Source organism: Numida meleagris, chromosome 2 (assembly GCF_002078875.1).
Source record: "Numida meleagris isolate 19003 breed g44 Domestic line chromosome 2, NumMel1.0, whole genome shotgun sequence".
Taxonomy (NCBI): Eukaryota; Metazoa; Chordata; class Aves; order Galliformes; family Numididae; genus Numida; species Numida meleagris.
In genome coordinates, this window is record NC_034410.1 from 104,795,053 (window position 1) to 104,817,781 (window position 22,729).

Sequence of the window (22,729 nt, forward strand, 5' to 3'; positions counted from 1 at the left end):
TAAGTGCATCAGGACAATTTTGTTTTAACTCTACCACTCATTTCTCATTTACTTTTGACAGATTCTGGCTATTTCATGCATTTCAACACCAGTGCTGTAGTAGGAGGAAGCACAGCTATCCTGGAGAGCAGAATTCTGTATCCCAAAAGAGGCTTTCAGTGCTTGCAATTCTATTTCTATAACAGTGGAAGTGAAAGCGACCAGCTCTATGTCTGGGTCAGGGAGTATTCTGATGCCCATCCAAATGGTACTTTGAGACTAATTGAAGAGATAAAAGGTATGGAATAAAACTGCATTTTGGTTTAATCTCTACTCAGTATCCTTTTCAATGTACTGAGGGAAAATATTGTAGCAAAGTGACTCATCTCCTAGTTTTATTCTTTAGCTTCTTTAACTAAATAATTGAATCTCTGCTGGTAATACTATACTTGATGAATCCTCAGTCAGCCATTTTCCTATAATATAATAAATTACAACAAATTGCAAACTCTAGCACTATCAAGATAGTTCTCTTACCAAAATAGGTGAAATTCCATGAACAGTCATTTTAAGTGTTCTAGAATTGCTGGTATGAACAGCAACAGATGAAGTTGGTCACAAGAATAAATTATAATAAATAAGAAAGAAGTAATAAAGAAATGGAAAATAAGTGCCCTGGAATACCCAAAATTTCAGTTTGAAAAAAAAGAAGACAAACAAAATTCAACTTAATTTTTAAGTCAAGTTTGGAGTGGCTGAACTGAAATGTACAGGCAGCAGATCACAATTTGTATTGTACTTTGAAGAAAATTAGGTTCCTATGCTTTTGGGAGCCTATGGAGCCTACAAAATGAGCAGTGGAGGTCTGTTGATGGACAAGAGCTCCTTAAACTAGAATTGCTAGAGTCACCTTAAGATTAAACTATATTCTCAAATATTTAACCATTAGCTGATCTCCATTACAGCTACAACTAATTCACTCCATTGGTTACGTAAGGGTCTGAGAAAGTTCTTTTGCACAGTAGATAGCAAGTCTGCTTCTTTTGCCTCTTTTTGTTCCTTAAGGCTCAACTGCTACTCACACCAGTTATCCTTTTCTTTTTTTCACTCATTTCTTCACCTTGATACTTTCATCATCCCTGTGTGCCATCAAGGAATCCTCAATATAAATGTCAAGGATGCTAAGGAAGGTGTAGATTTCAGATTAGTCAGAGATTAATTTCTCCACAGATCAGCCTTCTTCACAAATATTCTTTCATGTATATTAGGCCCCATCTCCCATTCCCTTTCTCTTAAATCCATTAATTTCCTTTAAATCTCTGATCTGCTGTATGTGTCCAAGTGAGCACACTACTTTGACAAACAGGATCTGATAACACTTTCAAGAATGGTTTAAGATAATTTTTTCCTAAACTTTCTCACTTCTCTCTTGTGAGAAGTTACCCTCACCAACACAGGGTCAACAGAGAGGAGGAAGCCCACAGCCCTTTCCATCCATGATTGGCATTACCTGTGGATTCACACCATGAGCACTACAATGCTTGAGAGCTGGAGGAACAAACCCCAGTCCATTTCTGCTGGTCTGTAGCAGCCATGGCTGCCTTCAGCCAGGAGCAGGAGAGGCAGTGGGAGCAGGACATTTTATACCACAGTAACTGATCTGCTCGTTGAACTTGAGTCAGGAGTGCCAATTTTGTGTATTATGTTTGCAGTTCAAATAGACATTAGTTAATGCAGAAGTCAATTTAATAGAAGATAGTGGGGTGCTCTTGTTTTTGTTTCTGAATTCATTTTTCCCCTCTCAGTTATAAGAATAATGAAAAACAGCAAGAAATTAAGATTCCTACCTGAAATCCATTGTGTTGTATTTAGAACAGTTAGGAAAGTGGAGCATGAATTCTGTACTTGGGATTGTAGTCCAGAAATATAGCTGAAAGTCTGGCCTTCCATTCAGGGGAACGTAAGCCAGACAGTTAAATTGTTTTGCTGCACGTACTGTTAACAAAGGATGTCCTACTTTCACTTGCCTTAAAAGGCCTTTGTGCAGAAGTCTTCATTTTTGTGCAAACTGCTCTTGGAGTCAAGTGGGATTTACTAGTGCAGGCACTTCTAGAAGCAGCATCAGACTTGCACTGGGATTTTGTCACATGTAGTAGATCTTGCAAATCTCTGGCTGTAATTTGAATTTAGTATCAATCATTTGATGGGTGAATAGTGCTTCTGTGGAGGCAAACTTCCTGCAAGCCATGCAAAGCTTGCAGTGCTAGGGTCCCAGAATCCTCTGCATCTTTTTTTTTCTTTTTTTTCTCTTTGAGGTATGTTGTTATGCAGTTATAGATACTTGGTGCTGATTTTTTTTTTTTAATACCACAGGTGACAGCCATCTTTGTGCATTTAATTATCACAACATTTGGATGATTTTAATGCAGCGTTCTTTGAAATATAAAAGCAAAAGCAGTCTTAGAAACATTAACACTGTTTTCATTCTAATAAAAGAGCTTCTATATGTATTAAATCTGTTGAAAAATTAAACTGAAAAAATATGATCATGCACTGAAGAAGTAATGTCTACAAGAGAAATGTTCCATCACTTCAGTGCCGGTGGAGCTGAGAAATTCTTTCATAGCATTGGAATAGGCTCTGTGGATGTGTACAATGTTTGACTGTACTGCTTACTTAGAAATCCCTATCAATGTTTTCCAGGTTTGCCTGTGAATTACTGGCAACTCCATCATGTTTCCTTGAATGTCACGAGTAAATTCCGGGTTGTGTTTCAAGGTGTGAGAGGAACTGGCTTATCAAATGGAGGTCTGTCTATTGACGACATCAACTTGTCTGAAACACAATGTCCTCACCATGTCTGGCACATCAGAAACTTCACGGATCTCCTCAACACAAGTCCTGCAGGGACAGCAGGAAAAATATACAGTCCACCTTTTTACTCTAGTAAAGGATACGCTTTTCAGGTTGGCTTGTATGTAAATGGTACCACAGATAACCCATTTAATTTAGCAATATACTTGCACTTGATTTCTGGAGCAAACGATGATCAGTTGCAGTGGCCCTGTGCATGGCAGCAAGTTACCGTGATTCTCCTTGACCAGCATCCTGATATTCGTCAACGAATGTCAAACCAAAGAAGTGTAACAACAGACCCTCTGGAATTATCAGGTTAGTTAAAACCAGACGTACCATCCAGTGTGCTTAAAAACAAACAAAAGCAAACAGAAGATAAAGAGTCAAATTTTCTCATTGTGTAAATTAGTGCAGCTTTTTTTAACTTCTAGAATGGGTGATTTCCTTGCAGCAGCACTATCCTCAGACAAGAAAGATTTGAACATATAAGTAAGTTAAACTGGAACCTTTGATTTCAAAGTTGATTTGCATGAGAAACAGGTGGATCATCCATGCCTGGCATTTCTTTCACAGGATTGTGAAGATGCATTTATATCTGCTTTAATGAGAATGCAAGTCTTCCAGAAGGCTTGAAATGAAAAATACTAAATTAAAAATACACACAGTTGATACCAGCTGAAAGTGCAGCTATAAAATATATAGCCTCCTTTGTAAAACGAACAGTGGTGTCAGCGCAAAACACCAGATGAACAAAGTACTGACTCATGTTACATAATCTGTACTTGTTCAAGGTGTGACAAGATAAGGAACAATTGTCCACAGTACCTTTGAAAGGAGGCAGTTCAGGTAAAGGTGTAACTCTGAGAAATGATAGGAATCTCTGTAAAAAACATTGAAGTAAAATCCCATATTCACCATTTGATAAAGATTGAATTTAAGTTAAAATTACTTTCTGCATCAGTGTAAGGATTTTGCCAAAAGAAACCACCTCCACTAACTGAATTATTTTGTGGGCATGCAGACTATAATATTAATGCAGGAATGAAGGCACTAAAATGCCTATTTCTTGATATATTAAAAAACAACAACATGATTTACATAGGTTACTCCAAAAGTAATGCCTCCCATTTATTTCCATGGAAACTACAACAGATACAAAGAACACAGTAACACTATTAGACAGAGCAAATTCTCAGCTACAAAACACTATTTTTCAACATAGTCGTCACCATTAGCCGTGCGTTTTGGCCAGCAATGAAGAGGAGCCTGCATGCCATGCTCATAAAAATTTGATCCAGTAGAGGTGACCCACTGTTTCACAGCTGCTACGATGACATAGATGCTAGGAAAATGTTGTGCATGCAGTCCATCTTTCATGAGCCTGAACAGATGAAGTCAGAAGGCACCAAATCTGAAATACAGGGTTGATGTGTTAGGACGGTTCAGCCAAGATTGGCAATGTGCTGCATGATCTTCAAACAGGTACGGGGCCTGGCATTATCACGTTGCAAGAGAAAATATATCTTTTTCTCTGGCCTGACTCTGGAAGTTTGAGCCTTCAGCTTAGTCAGCGTCGTGATGTAGCCATCAGAGCTTGTGGTTTGTCCAGGTTACAGGAAATCCAGGACTGCCCCTTTCCTATCCCAAAAGACAGTGCACATCACTTTACTTGCTGAGTGCTGCATCTTGAACTCTTTTTTTAATGGGGAATTCACATGTCACTGCCACTCCATGGACTGCCATATTGATTCTGGCTTGTAGTGGTGACACCACATTTCTTTACCGGTAATTATGCAATCCAGGCAACTGTCACCTTCAGCCTCGTATTGGTTGAATAGGTCTTGACAAACATGCACATGATGTTCTTCTGTTCCTTGTGAGCATCTGTGGGACCTACTTGGTGCAACCTTTGCAGTATTCCAACATTGCCACCATTGTTTCCAACACACTGAAGCTGCCATTCAGCTCTGTACACAGTTCCCTGGTCATAATCTGCTGATTCATGTGGATGAGCTGTTGGAGATGCTCTTCATTTTGTGGTGTGACAGTTATGCATGGCCATCTGGAACATAGATTGTCAGCATGTCACTGTCGACACTGCTGAAACGTAACTTACCTCAACTGTGCTCACTTCCATTGTTTGGTCTCCATAAACATTCATGAAGCAACAATGAATGTCAATGGATGCACTTTTTATCTGCATGGAGGAATTCAGTTCCACATCTTTGCTTCATACACACTTCCACATCAGACACCATTCTGTCAGACTGCCCCTCTGCTGCCATCCGTCACACGGCAACAAAATGGAATATTGGCAGGAGGGCTCACAATGGCTCTACTGCCATACCACCAGTGCCTGCCTCTGGTGTCATGGGCCAACACAATAAAACAGGAGGTGTTACTTTCGGAGCAGCCCTCATACATTCATTTTTTTAATGACAGTTTCTACATGAAAAAAAATGTGGGTCATCTAGAAAGACCACCTCTGTATATGAAGGATGATTATGCCGGTTTCTGCATAGATGGTTGACATTTACCCTGTGCTTTCTGCTGTTATGGCCACAGCACTCGACTTGTTTCCTTCTCTGATGCTGTGAACTTGCAGTCTATTTGTGCTCTGCCTCTTCTCCCTTGTTCATGTATTGTCTGTAGCCCCAGATTCTCAAGGTAAGCCTTGTAACTCTTAACCTTTCTCTGACCAGCCGAGGTGTTGGAACAAGCAGTTTCTTCTCCCAGTCACATATTTCAATATATAGTCAGGCTCAGCTCTGAGATTCAGGAGGGGGTTTGATAGAGGGGAGATCAGCAACCTGTGACTAATTGGGTTGTTCAGGTACCCTCTGTCCTCCATCCATATCAAGCAGAGGCACAGTACCTCAGGCCAACCCACATAGATCTTCTTTGTCTTGTGTGTCTCATTAGTGTGGAATCTCAGACAAAAAAAATCTATTTTAGGCAGGTTCAGCACTGTTTCTGCTCCTTGAGTTTCAGGTAATTTATTCCTATCTCCATTATATCCACGAACAGAAACAGGCAAGGCTGGTCACAATCTGTCTTGATTGTTGAGAGAGAGCTTAGTACTACTTTGCAGCAAAGATTAGCTGAGAATGAAGGGGTCCTATTGAGAAAAAAATCTAGAGTAGTCCCACACTCACATTCAGTTCATTTTTTTCAGATTCCTCATCAAATTATTTTTGGGATAGGCCAGATAAAGTGGGATCAGCAGCTTCTTTCCCCAATGGAACTACATTCATGAGAGGTCCAGGACGTGGAACAAATGCATTCTTAACTCATCAGAGACTTAGAAGCCGCAACTTTATTAAAGAAGGTGGTGGTTATATTCTTGTAACAATGGAAGGTATGTAAACATTGATGGTAGCTGACATTCTTTATAGTAGAGAAAAGTACATAGTGTCACTTAGTAAGTCACCAGTACTGTAGATATAAATATACATTATGTACTTTACATTATGAGCAATTTTGGTACTATTCATATATCTAAAGTCAAATCATGTATTTAAATAAGTGTGTGGGTAGATACATCCTTTTTTTAATCCATTATCTCATAGGTAGGTTAAAATTTAAGTGTGTAAAATGATGCAAATTATTTTGAATAGAGTACTTTGAATAAAATTGTCTGTTTAAAAACTTTCTTGAATTACAAAGACCTTTCCAAAATACATAATGTTCCTGAAAGGTAAAAGAAAACACTATCCATTATACCAGAGGAATGTAATGCAGTTCACAGATTCTCTGATCTTTACTATTAGAACTTAGCATTAGAATAAGATAAAAAAAAAAAAGAGAAAGTAAAAGCCTCGTTTCTTGTGTTTTTCTCATGCAGATATATCACATCTAGTATCAGCTCAGCCAAGTGTTTCACCCACTGGTCTAACGAATACTTCCACTGACAGTACCATCAGACCTACCTCTATTGCCACCACCACGACCACCAGACCCATTGCCACCACCAGGCCCACCACCACCACCAAGTCCACTGCCACCACCAGACCCATCACCACCACCAAGCCCACCACCACCACCAGGCCCACAGATAGACCTACTGCTACCAAAACACCCATCCCAACACCCCTTGTCACCCTGACTGAAAAGCCGGATACGCCAGAGTCCTGTCCAGACAACCCTTGTGAAAATGATGGTGTCTGCATTATTGTAGATAGAAAAGCAGTGTGCAGGTAACTGTATTTATTCACTCTCAAATGCGGTTTTAGTTTTAGTGATGAAAGCTTCTAGTAGAATGTCTTTGTTTCTAACGAAAGGAAGAGGCTATAACTAATTAAGGCAAATATTTCCAGCCACTTACTGCAAGTGACATATGACCAGTTGGAGCAACAAAGTTCCTACACTTAGCATTGAACACTTCGGAGTACTCTGACCTACCTGTAAATTATATATAAAATTTACTTCTTATTTTCAGTAATATATTAGCCCAGTGTTATAAAATGGGCTGTGCATCTCCATAGATGTCTCTATAGCAAAATAGTTAAATATAGATGTAGTTGAAACAAAATAGCATCGATATCAGAAGAAAATAGGTTCAGAGTTCCCAGGCAGCTTAAGTAGGATAACTTTGTTTTAAAATTTTATATGGAAGTGCGGTGTAGTGCAAATTATGACCCTGAATTAACAAAGTGTAGTCGCTTGTCTTTGAAACCAGTGATGAAGGCTGAGGACCAAAGTGGTTGTTTATCCTGCAGGAAAATGAGTAACAACTTTAATCCTCTGTGGATTCACTTATGCAGCCCACCTGGCTGATTAGCATTGTTCCAGCTCTCAAACAAACTCTGAGGCTGAAGATAGTAACAACGTGCTATGAAGCTGTGCCAAGGCAGGTAGACTGGGGGAGTGCTGAGAGGTAAATATCTAAAGGCCGAGAGCAGTGAGAGCCAGTATGACTCACTGAGTGTTCTATCTCCCCATTTAGAAACCTTTTAAAAAACAATTCTGCAAAGGGGCTTGTGCAGCACATCAGAAACAGGTCACGAATACGAGAAAATGTCAAGAAGCTGTTCCAAGAAGATGAAAAAAAAAAGAGTCACGGTGAATGTTATGCTTGATTTTGGAATTATGAAAAGGTTTATTTTCTGACATCTCTGGACTACGTGTAGCTCAAGTGCTTATGTGACCTACTTTCTATCATGGAGAAGTGTGTGACCAGCAGTCAGTTTCCGCTCTGATTTTCTATTGGAAAACCAGAGAGGATGTGATACATAACTCTATTTAAGCTTGATCACATTAAATCCCCAAACAGCCTTGCAGTGCACTGCCAATGGATTCACTTTCAGGGCCAAACATATAGTTCTGAATAAATGATTTAGACTGAAACTGTAAAAACAATAACATAAGGAATGACAAGGGTATAGAAAGATAGGTGCAGATGTAAACTCAGCAGTATTGCCCATAGACAAACTGTTCACAATAAATTGTTTGAGCTAGTAGTAATGCTGAATAAGGTGAAGGAATCAAGGCTTGGAGGTTGTGTTTAGTGCACAAACAGAAGATTTCTGGAATGATATTCTTGCCTTCTTTTGGGGGAAGGCAGAGATTGCTCACGCAAGTTCTTAAAATTTGAAAATAAACCCCTTGTGGCAATGAGAAGGTCTGTTCTGAATTTACCACACCTACTAATAGAGAATTACTGAGCATGGAAAAGGCAACATGGCATGAACGCCTTCAGCTAGGTCTGTCCTAGAATGGTTCAGGTGTGATCAGGTCAGTGATGCCTTGAGAGTCTGCGCTGTGCTCTTCACTCTGTTTATCTTGCAAGTGCAAATTGCTGCATAAGGTGAGAATTAAGATGGCAAAGAACACAAGAGGAGTCAGGAGAGTAAAGTTTCTTGGAGGGTGATAAACGTGGCTTGATGGGATAAAAGCAGCGTAAAGCTTCTGGACTAGCTCCCCACGGACTTTTTTCAACTCCTTCCTATAAAAGCTTTTTTAAACTGACTGAATGAAGATAGAAGAGTATTGTTTAAAAGCTGAGCATGTCAAAAGGCAAATTTGCATCAGGATATGAGGGCAATTAATATAATGGAAGCAAATATTACGTGATAGTGGCCCATAGGACAGGTGTCAGTTTCGTGGAGCAGAAAGTGAGTTTTCTATCAACCCAAGTGCTGTAAACAAAAAGAAAAAGGAAGCAGGCAAGTGAACTGAGTTACCCAGGGGGCTTGTGTATTTGGTAGCAAAAGAAGACCATTCTGGAGCAGCAGCTGTGGCCAAACCTGAGGCAGTCAGAAGGATCAGGCAGGAGCTCAGTTTTTCTAGCAGTGGCTCTCTTTGTATCTTACTGAGCAGGGACAACCTGAAAAACGGTGGAAAGCTGAAGAAAGGCACAGTATATCCAGATATGTAAGGAGAGTGGGCCACCCAAGGCAACTTTAAAATAGACAACCATTTTAAGATAACTTCATTATGGTTTGGGACGTAGAAATAGAGCATCAGAAATGAAATATTTTCAGTAGTCCTTCCTATACCTTTTGTTTTTAAGTGATACCACGTGTTCTTTTACTTTCTAGATGTCCAGCAGGGAATAACTGGTGGTACATGGGGGAAAAGTGCGAAAGGAAAGGCACAACCCAAGAAAATACTATAATAGCTGTTTCTTCAACCATAACAGTATTCGTTGTTATGCTTATTGTCACTATCACAACTGTGGTGTGCCTTAAAAAGAAATACAGCAAAGGAGAAGGAAAAGAAAAAATGGAGAGCCTGACTCTTGAAGAAGTAAGTATTTTGCCTTTTCGATAAAGATGATATACATATTTATTAAACGTAAGCAGTCAAATTCAGTGAAAAGTAAATTGGAGGATGTCATGTTTTTGAAGTCAGAAGACTCCAGCTTAGGAATTGAAGAGCTCTATTAAGTGCTATCAGTTTTTCAAACTCCAAAAAACCACTTCATTCAAAACTTGTTCTCCTCTTCTACACCCATGACTGAGTGGGAGATTGCAAACAAACGCTCTCATTTGCACTTTATAACTAAATCATGTCTTTCACTCTGTGGATTTGCATTTCATCTGTTACTACATTTTCTCCTAAAGATCTCCCCTTAAAACACCTGGGTATGGCAGAAAAAACAGCAATCCCAAATATCAAAACAAAAAGCAAATTAAAAGTCAGTTTCCTTCTTCAATGGCCGTTCTTTATTCAAAGAATGAAGCAGCCATGGGAGTCGAGGCTCAGGGAGAGGTAAAAGGCAGCAGCAGGTTACAAGCATTTGAATGAGGGGATTGGAAGTGAATACATAGGACGTTCAGGCCAATTCTGATGGGAACTTCCATAAAGTCTTAGGCATCCAGACTCTAAAACATCAACTTAATCTTGGAAATAGCAAGAATGGCATAGATTAGAGGGACTCACAAGGGCCAGGAGAAATTCTGTAAGCAAATTGAAAAGGAATAGCCTTCCAGAGAGCAATTTGAATGTTGTCCTAATACCCTTTGTTTGATGTCCTGTTGAAGTGCAGTACTTCCTTGCAATGCCAGATACTGTCACTGTTACTTTATGTCTTTCCAATAAGTTATGTTGGTTTATTTGAAAAAGTAATGCTTTTATATAATACATGTACTTCCTTTTCCTACACGCTTGTCTTTTAAGATGTGGGTTTCTTTTTTTTCCCTCATTTAGAATAAAACATCCTTCTGAAGATAAGGCAATCAAGCACCAAAGACATAAAATTAACGTCACTGGAAAACTATGTTATCGTTCTTTCTGATACTTTTATCTCAGCTGTCATGATAAAGGTTTGTATAGTCTGGAAAATCATCTGGATAAAATACTGTGCTAACATCAGTGAAGTTTCTGGCAGTGTTGTGTATTGGCGTGCCATGGAGAAAGGTAGAAATGTGTTGTCTGACACACCTGTCCTGTGCTTTAAGTCTACCTGAACATGAAGAAAACATGTAAAACTGCATCCTGGCTTTCAGTTGACACAGAGAAGTCTAGGTTTGCCATCTTACCATGGAGCTGCCCATCATAAAAGGGAACTGGACTCTGTAATCCAGGGGCACCCAGCCGTTCTGAGTTCTGCAGCAGTTGTCTGTCAGCAGTGTAAGAGTGTGTGAACATCTGTTTCATTAAGTCATTTGGGTTTGATCTAGTAAATATAAAATAAATAACAAGTAATGAGGAAAGTGCTAAATTAACTGTACAGACACACAAACAGAACTGAGATGATAATGGGGACCCACTGACAATTGATCATGATTAAGGAACTGCTAAGGCATAGTCCTGAAGAATGTCAACCTGAACTACAAATTGCAGTTGATAAGAAGGGGAAACACAACTGACATGAATATTTCGGGATATCTGAGGCTATTTGGGATATTGGCTATCAGAAGGGGATTGTGGGTTTATGTAAAACTTATTATGGGCCATGTAGGAGAAGGGCCAAAGGGTCCAAAGGAAAAAGAATGGTCATGATGGATCAGAGGGGAAATGAGTGTAGGAAAATGGTGCCAGCAACTGCAGAGACCGACACACAGAAGAGACAAGCCCAGAATTCTTAGGGCACCTGGGTCTAGACGTTACCATGTGAAGGGATAGGAATGTAGGAGGTCTGTGTGCCAGCAACTAGAGGGACTGGGATTGTGTGTTGAGAGGTCCCAGCAGCTGGAGGAGAGGCCATGGGGTCCAGAGCTGTAGGTCGAGGTGGCAGCAACCAGAGATCTTGGGGTGCGTGTGGGTGTGTAAGTCTAAGTGCCAGCAACTGGAGAGGCCTATGTTTTTGTTTCCTCAGTGAATTTAATCCTGTTTGTGTGTATGAATAATCTGTTAGCAAACTTCAAGCTAAACTAGCTGGCGAGTAGGAGGAAAACCACATCTAGAACGACTTCTGCTGTGAGTCAGTGGTTTAGGTTAGTGACCCCAGGGTTCAGTCACGGATATTAAGCAACCATGAGCTGCTGCCTACAATGCTCTACATCTGTGACAGTCTGTGTGGCCAGCTGCACCTGGGTCCTGTATGTGTGTGTCTTCCTACAGGCCAGACCTGCCAGCACAAAGAGCAGCATCTGCACCCCTGGGAGTGGGATGGAGAGAACACCTAGCCCTGGGACTGCTCCTGGCTGGGCACGGCAGCCACGAGGCAGGATCCTGGGTCTTCTGGGTTTGGTGGCAACTCCCCTAGCACCTTTATGGATTAGGACTACAACTGTGGTGGGGTTTCAAAAGTAGACTAGGCTTGGAGATAGAAGGGTCAGAAGAAGCAACTTTTCTTCCCGAGAGCACTTTTCAGGGAAGATGGCAGTCAGCGTGGCTGAAGATCATCACATTTGCAGAGTTTTAGAGGGGACTCCAAGAGACAGGAGTACTAGCGATGAAAATGCCAGGTCACATCACACTGAATGGTTGGTAGATGGGTATGTGAATGTACTCATATGTAAAGGTCAGCAGCTACTTTGATTCCCTGGAATGGATGTTGTTGATCATAACATTTATTGTGTAATTTACCCGAACTCTGGGCAAGAACAGTTCAAATATATATGGAGATTTGATGAGGGAACTAGTCTTCCTCTGAATGCACAATGCAAAGCAACAAATGTGTATGGTTCTGTACTGGCATTACGCATGAAGTCTTCCTCTGATTAATATTCACTGAAATGTAGTTATATTTAAAGCTTTCATAGCCAGTTTTATTAGCTTTTGTTGGAACCCAAAGATTCATGAAAACAGCCAGACAAAATTAACTAAGAATTGTCAGAGCTAACAAACACCCTGGATAGGGAGATACCCTACTATAGCTGTCTTAAAATAACTTTCTTATTTTGACATGTCTTCATCAGCAGTTTTCATGCAAATAAATCTCCAAATGTGCCTTCAACTAATATATGCACATAGATTTACATGGAGTTAAGAAGACACAAATGAGACTGTTCATAAATTCAACCCTGGCTGAAATACTTAACATTACAAACAGTAAGCATTTTATCATTTCAAACACGAAGTACGGGATTTGTGACTACAGAGGTTGTCTGTATTTTTTGAAATCCAGACTATATGAAATGCCATAAATACTACCTGGATTGTAAATGCTTTCATGCTTTCATTAGAAAAAAAAAAGCCTAATACATGGAATAATACATTACAACACATTGTCTAAGATAAAAATTCCATACAGTATACCCTGAAATGGTAAGCTTCCATAGAAAAAAACCTGTAGGCTTCTGCTTATTCATTTCAAACAGGAACCAGTGAAGAGCACACTTTAAAACTGAATTGTCGCAGTTGAAATAACAACTCACTTTGAAGCGGTATGCAGATTTCATAGAGCCAAAAAGGACTTTTGATTTTATGAATACCATTAACTGAACTAACGGTTTAATCAGACTCTGATTTTTTGTGAAAAATAAATAAGTCTGACAATACCCAAGAGGGAAGTACAGGTGCAAGAGGGAAATTTCAGTGCAGAAAAATGACTCGGGAAGTCGCGCATCAGATTCAGTATTGCACTTTATCGTATATTGCAAAAGCTATCCCACTAGCTCAAGGTCCTGAACACCAGTGTCCCTTACATAAGCCGTAGCAGAACTGACTTACACTGATGGCATTTTCCTGTGAAGAGGTGAGGTATTTAAAATGCACACATGGTTTGGGAATTAAGTGGTTCAGCTGGAGTTTTCCTTTACGAGTCAGTGCTTTACTCGCATTTGATATTTAACTGGTTGACCCTGCAATGCCTCAGTAATGGTCACCTCCTGTAAAAACAGCAAGGAGGATTTGCCAGCCCAGGTGACGAGGCCCTGTTCTGTGCTTCACCAAGACTTTTCCTACATGGTTTCTAGGACTGCACCTGTTATTTTTAACTGAACAGCTTCAGTTTGGAGACATGCATATGACTCATTTACAGATAATGTGGACATTCGCTGCATCTCAGATACCATGTTGGTTGGCTGGAGAGATGTACATGAGGTAGCAGTCCTTCACGGGAAGACTGGGTGTCTTTTTTCCCTAAAGAAATTTATTCGCAGAATTTTTAGGGTAAGCTTCTCTGTGCAAAATCAATGAGATGATGATAGGTGATAGACAGATAAATATTAATCTGGTACAAAACTCCACCAGCATAAAGTCGCCACAAAATTCTAGTTCTTTTTCCCACCCTTTTCGCACTTTTAAATGATTCATGTTTAAATTTGCACAAGGAATTGCTCTGCTTGCATCCCTGGAGTCATGCAAGGCAGGCATACTCTGCTCTCTGCTCATCAGGATTTGTGTAAAGAGGATATTCATGGGTGGAAGAAGGGCTTGAGCTGATGACACTGAAGGGCTTGAGCTGATGACGTTGACTCCCCAGGTCAACTCCCTTGCTCCTGTCCTTTATTTGAGTGTGAACCTCAGCTGATACCAAGTGATGAACCCTTGGCAGAGACCCCGGCTTAAGTGATGGCGATCTTCTCTGTTCCTCCTTTCCTGGGCTCTGGTCTGCCCGTGCAGTTGGAGCCAGCAGAGCACATGCACGCTGCACTGAGAGCTGTGTGCGTGACTCATCCCTCAGTCTATCGGGAGTTACTGCATAGGCTTAAAAACAGATAAATAGGTACATAAAGAAATTTCAAGCCAGCAGCTCAGGTTTGGAGAAGAAAACACGCACACACACACAGAAAAGAAACTCAAAAGTAGGTTATTCTATCTCCTTCTCTGTCTTTCTTCCAGAATCTCAGCACTGCAGAAAATCTTTTCAGCATGCCACCTAATATCTATGCTAAACAGTACACACAGCCTCCTACTCCTGTTCTAGGCAAACCAGACCAATTGCATTGCTATTTGCATCACACAGATGGATGAACTTGCTCAGCCTAGCTTTTGCACAGGTAGCAAATAACTGAATGATAATACTCGGGCTGAAATGGCATTGTCTAAATGCAAAGAGGGGACTGATCCCAGGTGGGCCGGGTCCAGCGTGACAGTGTGTGGAAGGGTCATTTTGTAGGTGCAGACAGCCTGCGAGATCAGAGCAGAGCAGTGGCATTTCTCCATTTTTTTTTCACCATTCAGAGGCTTTTCTTAAGGCACAGAAGCCATGTTAAAATACCTGTGATTTTCTTAAATATAATCTCAATTCTCCTGTGTGCTCAAGACTGCATTTTCAGTCTGCATGTCTTTACAGAGGGTGCAGGTAGGCAAGTGTCAGCAGGAGAAGCCAACCACTGAACAAACAGCCTTTTCTGAGAAGCAGTCAGCTGCTGCTTCTCAAATCCGGTGCTTGATCTCTGCCTTTGACTTCGCCTCCTCTGAAGATGAAGTAGCATCAAAGAAGTTGAATTCGAACGTCTGGAGCTTAAAAGAACAAAACCAAACTTCATCATTTCCCAAGGTCGCAGTGCTTAATCATACAATACATAAACAGCATTGCTCCTGCAGCAAAATACTCACGGGAAAAAAACCACAGTTATGCACTCTTTATCAGATTTGAATCTTATCTCTGAGCAATTTGATGCAACATTTAGATTAACATCTTAACGATAGCATTTCTGCTGCGAGGTTCCTCTCGTGTAACTAGAAGCAGCCATCCTGCTCTGCTAGAGCTCTGAGCATGTGCACTTCCCCTTTGCGTTTTCCTTTTACCACCATCTGGATGCAGGCAGTCTACGCGACAGAAAAACAGACCAAATCCTGTCAGCAGCACGTCTCTCTCTTCAGCTCTCCTTTTGCTTTTTTTCTTACTTCTCACCGTGGTGTGAACACCTGGGCTTGCAGGCAGCTTTCACTCGTGTGAATGATGTTGGCTCGTTCAGAACAGCAAGTTATGAGTTCCGTGAAATAGCATCGGGACTTTGTTTTGTTTGTTAAGTAAGCTATTAGTTCATTAAGTTATGAAGTCGTTTAGTAAACTTCAGTTTATTAACCATGGTAGGAGTCGCTGTTGCCACTCAGAAGAGTCATGGTGCTGCTGCACACGTCCTTCCCTGGCAGGTATGTGTCAGGATGAGGTGGAGATAAGGAGAGGGGCAGGAGCTGAGAGCATCAATCATCTCAGCTGGTGAAGGAATCATCTCTGCAGGCACTTAGGACAACTACAGGTTTGCCTTGGCCAAAAGAACAGTGACCATGCCTTAGTTTTAACAGCTGTGACTGCACAGCAGTGAAAAAAGAAAAACCATTGGGATCGGAAGCTTGTTTTTCCTTAAGTGGTAAAGAGCTCTAAGAAAATGAGAATAAAACTAAGTTAGAAATCCCCCACTATGGGTCCCTGCATGGCAGTCTATGACCAATTCTCCCCAGCAGGTGTTCTGTTGGAACAAGAGACACGAGCAATTCCTGCTGCTCTGGAGCCCAACCATTTGCTTCACCTTTCAGAGGCTCCCGACCAGCCGGCTCCTTGGGCCAGGCCTGTCCTGGCCAACGCCAGCGCTATGCCCCAGCTACGGCCCTGCCACAGAAGGCAGCAGAGCTACGTCGTGCCGCCACCTCTCCCCCAAGAATGAATCCTCAGCCCTGGAACAAATTTGAATTTCTGAGAAATACAAACGACCACAGACCTGTTCATTTTGAACGCGGTCCCAGCAACCTCCAGGGTGGTTCTGAACTGAAAGGTGGGAAGGGAGGAAAGGAGGCTGATTTACCATTTTCTCACCAAAATGATTGGGATGAGCACAAGAGCAGCTTTGAACCCAAGAGCAGGGGCTCGGACTAACAAGTCACCCATCCCTTTGTGCTGATGGAGCTGTACAAATGCTCCCAGTTAAGCCACAGTCATACCCCAGTGCCCAGCTGAGGTGGTGCCACTTGCTTTTCCAAGCACACAGTGTCTTGCCCTCCGCCTGCCTCGCTCTGTACCCACACACATGAGCCACTTCTCAGGCCTGTCAGCTCCCTCTCAGGATGGCTGCTCATGGACTTGCTCACATCTCTGCTTTCCGCCTTGCTCCCCACAGCATCTCAGTGATCTGATGAGCTGAAAGTGACACCCGAGGCCGGTGTCCCAGGCAGAGGCCGTCCATCCGTGCTGCCATCCTTTGGGGCACGAACAGCACTGCAGGCCCAGCAAACCCACCCCTGTGGCACCCTGACTTGTCCCCAGGCAGCACCCCCGTGGGAGCGATCGGCACCGGTGGCACTGGGCATGTCGGTGGGGCCATGCACCACGGGAGGCCTGCGGGGCTCAGGAGGCGGAAAGTTTGCTGGCTTTGGAAACGCAAGGCTGAGCATCAGTCTTGTAATCAGCAGTTACAGCTGCTGTCTGCTGCTTTCCCTGAGACCCCCTGCTGCTGGTGGAAGTGATTTGGGGTATATTTTGCAATGCAGAGAGCACGTCTTAAAGGGGAACGCAGAGCTCTCTGCCACCCTTCAGCTACAGGCCTGTGCACGCTGAGTTGAGAACACTGCAAAAACTAAGTAGCCTAGTAAACAGTAGAGAAATCCTATCCTTTCATTACTACCATTTTATTTAGCATACATGTGAATGATTAATTCCTGCTGAACAGCTGTGAGCTGCCTGTGATGCACTGCTTCCCTCCGTGTGTTAAATAGCAGCACAGCAAACACCTCCTTCCTCCTTCCCTCCCTCCCTACTACCCCTGGCTATTACCTCAAGGTGTGCTGCGGATATTTGAGAAGGAAGTGGTATCACTGAGGTCAGAACGTTCTTTACACATATTCCCCTCAACAAAAAGTCACTGTGTACAAATAGGCCCAGAGGGGCTCAGGGGACCGTTCTGGACAGAGCCACCCACCAGCAGGACTCTCGTTGCCAAAGGTCTTGTCGCAGCTGCAGCAGGGCTATTTATCCTCAAACCTGAAACTCCAGCCATGTTTAACACCCCAGCATATCCCATGCAAACACACAAAGCTTTCATGGGAAGGGAATGATGTGGGGCGTGAGCTCAGACCTCTCACCTGAGAGTCAGGGGACAATCAATTGGAGAGGAGAGCCTCCAAGGGAGGGCTATGAAGATGGGGAAGGGTCTGGAGGGCAAGGTGTGTGAAGAGTGGCTGAGGCGCCTTGGTTTGCTCAGCAAATCAGTATTTTTGCAATTAATTGCCCATGTGCTCCCTGGAAATGGGGACTCAGTTTCCTTAAATTATTGGAAAGACAGTTAAATCAGGACTGTAGGAGATGTCAATAAGAGCTCAGAGTAAATGAGATTGAGGGAAGGCAATGCAGCAGCTCCTGGCTCTGCACCTGCTCCTCGCTGCCCCGCGGTGCTGTCACCCCCACAGTGGCTGCAGGATTCTATTTCCTGTATTGTTTGAAAACACAGCTTCCATACAAATATCGTGAGGTGTAATTTCCAACTTTGGAACAGGAGAAAATGCTGAGCAAATTTAATCAGCACCTTTTGTTATTGCAAGTACAGGAGCCTGCCACATTCCACCTGGATCTCCAAAAGAGCAGGTTTGGCCACTGGAAGAAAGGGCATTATAAAGATGTGTGCTTGAGGCTTAAAGCTCCCAAAGCTGAAGGGCACTTGTAAGAAATCCTTTGCATTTTAGAGTTTTAGTTTGTTTTCCCAGCATTTCTTCCCCAGAATACTCCTGACTCTTAGCAAACTTGAAAATCTTGCACCACAAATTAGCTACTAATTTGCTTTAGGTAGTGATAAGGTTACACCCATACTATTGGAGCAGTTTTTTATTGCTCATTTCAGCCTCAAACTGAGAAAAGAAAAAGAGAAGCTGGCATTTCTAAATCCAGGAGTCTAAATATATATATAAAAGAAACTCAACTGCTTTCTTAAGGAAAAGCCATATTACTACACTACTTTTACGTATACCTACAATTGCTCCAGACATTACAGCTACAGCCATCCCCAAAACTCCTTCTGCTTCACTGATCAGACAGAAAAGCTCAGACTATACATTCTTCAAGTTCTTACTTCAGAACCCTTCCCGAATAAACTGCTTTTCCCCTCTTTTTTTTTACTCTTTGAGATCCCATTCCAAATGTCTATGTCCATTTCAGCTTTCCATTTTCTTACAGGACCAGATTTGGCGTTAACAAGTTTTGCCAGACAGACCTTTGGGTTACACATCCTGGTGAATCTGCTTGTCATTGAGTGCCATTATATGACCAAGTTGAGTCTTTGTGGCTCTGTACACCCTATATTTGGATACTCCATGAGGTAATTCAGCTGCTGGGCAGGCTCTTTTGACGTTAAATCTTTGGATCATGACAGATCACGACCACCCTCACTGTACTGACGTGGCTAAAACATGAGTAGAGCCGTGTGGATGAAGTGCTGTCCCAGTGCTGCCAGCCAATAAGGGTGCAAGCAGTCCTCTTCAACAGAGAGTGTTTATGCAGAGAGAAGAGGATTACTGTTTTAGTTAGTCACTTTTTAAAGTACCTCTTCAACGTTTGATTGAATCTCTGCAGAGACGCAGTGAGCTTGATGTCTGTAAGAAAGACAGTACGTCTTCCAGGAGCCTTTCTGCATTGTCAGGTTAATGTAACTTAATTACGAGTACTGAAAACAAAGCATTTAGAAATGAAGTCACAACTGAAGAGCCGACTTGCCTACAAGTGACAGAAGCAGAATAGTTCCATCAACTTGAGCGATAAGCTGAAGCCCATTCATGAGAGCAGTGGGTGTCTCGCCCGAATAAGCAGTGCAGGATTAGACTCTATTGCACTTTGTGCCAACACTAGTTAGAGACATAGAACAGATGTCTAGCAAATAGGGAAGTGTGGGACAAAACAGAAATAATTGCAAAAATGTGCCCAAGGATAAAATAAATTGATCCTCAGACACTAACAAACATCCTTGTATGAGACAAAATGAGTCTTTGTACTGGTTTGGCTTTTATTTTCTTGCTAATATTGCATAACAGAACTACGCTGGCACAACGAGGAGGGGGGATAATAAAATAACTTATCAATGCGCTATTAACTCTACATGCTCCTACCTAATAATAAGATATGGATGTCTCCTTTAATGCGTGTCCCATTGTTGAGAACTTTCTCATTACCCCGAAGTAGCATACACAAAATGGCTTTTTTAATATACTTGTGGCCATGAATGTTTGGTGCTAAAGACTTGCTTAAATGGTCAAAGATATCCTATTTAAGAAACAGCAAACACTTACATTGCACATTACCAACATTAGAATGGAATCTCATTATCCATTAGCCGGTATTAGCACAATTTATAACTTACTTTAGTTTGAGCTTTGCAGAATTTCTTGATCTTTGCCACATCATCAGCTGAGAATGCGGGTGCTATTTCTTTGCTCATCACTTTGATATTATCAGCCAGCATTGTTGTCCCGGGTATTTTCCTTCAGATTAAGAGAAATGTCATGAGATTAACTATTAAATAGGTTAACTATTAAATACAAACTGGACCATTGTTTTCATGACACCAAAAACTGCTTAGGAAGGAGAATGTGCAAGTGGAATCAAATTCAGAGAAATTATTAGGTTTATCCATTCTATTATGGCTTAGCTAGTGAAATCCACACTAAGAAAGGATTTAACGAAGTTTCAACATCAGAATTCAAAAGAGCCAGAGTGATGCAGTGCAGCTCCACAGCACTGGGCAGTTCATTCCTTCCTTACCTCTAAATGCTGTGGCTCGGCTGTCTGTGTTTGGTGAAGCCAAATGCATCCCGCCAAAGGATGTGTTTTGGAGCTAGGGCTAACCTCAGCTTCTGCTTTGGGGAGCCGTCAGTCTCTGATGGCGTGCAGGCTGCACAGCTGCCTGGGGAGGGGTGGCCAGCAGGGCACTGCTCACAGGGCCACGGCTCGCCCAGCAGGACCCAGCGCATCGCCCCTTCAGACAGGAACAAAGCCCCAAAAACGTGGGGTCTTTCTGAGCCGGTCCTTCAGGAAGAGCTCTTAAGAGGTTTTGGTAAGAATTGTAGGAGAACATTACAATGGCATTAGTAGTACTTGCAGCCAAGCTAGCAAGAATTTTCTAACTGTTCAGGTAAGAAACCCAGTCCCACCTATTTGAGGCCGAGTTCATTTTGGGCTGGCCCTGCAGAAGCCGCTTTGGCGGCCCTGGGAAGGGCAGCCCAGGCATAGGCACTGGGACACCAGGAGGTGTTTCTGAGCCTGCATTCCTCCCTCACACTTTCCAAAATGAATTAATTTTCCTGTCAGTGTCTTCCATGCAATCTCTGCAATGCTGCAAGAAAAACCGCTTGCTCTTGGGGCAGGAGATATTTGGGGACCTCCCTTCTTCGGTCAGCAAGGATGGATGTCAGTGGTGGTCACCCAACCTCAGGGCGAGGAAGGGAGCACACAGCCCACAACAGTGTTTGAGTTGCTTCCATTCCTGCACTACTCTGAGCTGCAGCTCGCTCCCAAGGAGCAGGAAGACCCCAAATGTGAAGAAATGTCCTCCAGCAGGGATGCGTGCTGGCTCCGCACCAGGACCCATGGCCCTGGCAGAGCAGGGGGAGATAACAAAACCCCGCCAAGCAGCGCGCATTGCTTTACACAGCTGAGGGGAAAAACACAGACGGAGCTACAACAAAGCTTAAATCCAAAATAATTACATTTTGTCACAACTCCTTCCACACGGCCCAAGCTACCAAGGAAGCGAGCCGCTGGTGTAGGAGGGGAGACACGATCTGCTCCGCGGCCTCCTTCAATCCCAACACGACCAGTTCCAAACGTCTGAAACGGGGAGCGACTAAATCTCTTAATGCTCTCTGAAAAGCAATCAGCTCACCGAACGCATCATTCAACAGCCTCCAATATAAAATAATTAAAGCGTGAAAAGCTGCCGCCGTAATCTGACTTTGAAATCCCAAATTCCTTTACATGCGGAGGATCTGATGGCAGCGAGCACAGCCAGGCGCAGGCAGCCAGCGTCTCCCGGCTCAGCCTCACGTGCCTCCTCCGCTCCCTGCGCAGAGACAGCTTAACTCTATGAAGATTTGTGGATTGCAGCAGAACTATCTGGGAGATACAGCTAAACCCAAATGCATTCAGTTCCCAGCCAAATTATATTTTGATGCAGGTCGCCAGGAGCTAATCTTTCATCTCTGTTTTTCATACACGGAAATGAAAAAAAAAAAAAAAGGGATTTCAGATTAAACGGCATTTATCATACTAAATAGAATTAAATCAAATGGAAAATTGCATAAAGACGCCCAGTTAAAACAATGGAATTAAAAAGCCCTTTACCTGTGCGAATAAGATCTTTGATTTAGTTAGAAGAGAACCTCGTTATGAAGCAGGCTTGAAAGGGAGGCTGGGGCAGCCCTGCCCCATTCCCCTGCACTGGAGCTGTCAGTCTGTCCCCTGGCGCAGACGGTGCTACCTGTCTGTCAGGCAGGTTCACTGCTTCACCCTCACCTGAGGGAAGGACTCGCATTTTCAGTACTTATGCAGCAGGTGAGCAGCAGGTTTATTTATCCAGGCATACTTCTCAGTGACGTGTGTATGCACGCATCCAGGTGCACACACACACCTGCACTCAGCCGCGTAACACACCCTGGGCCAAGCAGGCCTAGTGGCTTTTAGCAGGCCTTACTGACACGCTGACGTTTAAAGAGCTCTCACTTTCGATGGCTGCTGGTGAGGATTAAAGCGAAGAAATAGCAAAGCCTTCCGGAAGAAATCTGTTTAAAATTACCTGGGAAATAGTATTTTAGCAAAATTGAAGGAATTATAATCCATACCGTTCCATCAATTAAAAATGCACTCATGAACTTGGCTTGTGGCAAAGCTGAGAGCAATAGAGTCTGCGATGGAGAACGGCTGTCTGGAAACAATTTTTTCTGATATAGAACATAGGCCTAAGAGGCTCAATAATGTCCTTGGTCAGATTTCGCTGATGCACATGGTCTCGGATTCTTGGCTGGAATCCCCTTCAGCTTCAAAAGATCCTACTTCATTTCAGGCTGAGTTTGGTCAGAGAAAGAAAAGCAGAAGCGCCAATGTAAGGTTGGTTCCACAAAGAACTTGAGAAATGCTGAGGGT

The 22,729-nt window shown here is 42.6% G+C and overlaps 1 protein-coding gene and 1 long non-coding RNA gene across 14 annotated transcripts in view; one reads left to right on the plus strand and one right to left on the minus strand.

The window, feature by feature from the left end:
* The window catches only part of LOC110394814 (E3 ubiquitin-protein ligase RNF138-like), a 45,411-nt gene extending 34,756 nt beyond the window's left edge, over positions 1 to 10,655 (plus strand). For 4 of the 6 annotated variants that reach the window (XM_021388851.1, XM_021388854.1, XM_021388850.1 and 1 more), the window contains 6 exons: positions 62 to 277; positions 2,683 to 3,150; positions 6,011 to 6,193; positions 6,680 to 7,031; positions 9,375 to 9,582; positions 10,486 to 10,650. In XM_021388851.1, the coding sequence (XP_021244526.1) occupies positions 62 to 277; positions 2,683 to 3,150; positions 6,011 to 6,193; positions 6,680 to 7,031; positions 9,375 to 9,582; positions 10,486 to 10,503 (1,445 nt within the window). In that variant the 3' untranslated portion in view covers positions 10,504 to 10,650. Of the gene's footprint in view, positions 1 to 61; positions 278 to 2,682; positions 3,151 to 6,010; positions 6,194 to 6,679; positions 7,032 to 7,553; positions 7,638 to 9,374; positions 9,583 to 10,485 lie in introns of those variants that run through there. The other 2 variants (XM_021388856.1, XM_021388853.1) reach the window with 2 other exon arrangements.
* Positions 1 to 22,263, minus strand: part of LOC110394815 — a 45,917-nt gene extending 23,654 nt beyond the window's left edge. For 2 of the 8 annotated variants that reach the window (XR_002435927.1, XR_002435926.1), the window contains exons 1-3: positions 21,932 to 22,263; positions 19,953 to 20,073; positions 10,818 to 10,954 (exon numbers count right to left, since the gene is read on the minus strand). This is a non-coding gene — a long non-coding RNA (uncharacterized LOC110394815). Of the gene's footprint in view, positions 1 to 3,047; positions 3,183 to 4,661; positions 4,898 to 5,175; positions 5,954 to 6,084; positions 6,223 to 7,889; positions 9,161 to 9,978; positions 10,955 to 19,952; positions 20,074 to 21,931 lie in introns of those variants that run through there. The other 6 variants (XR_002435925.1, XR_002435924.1, XR_002435922.1 and 3 more) reach the window with 6 other exon arrangements.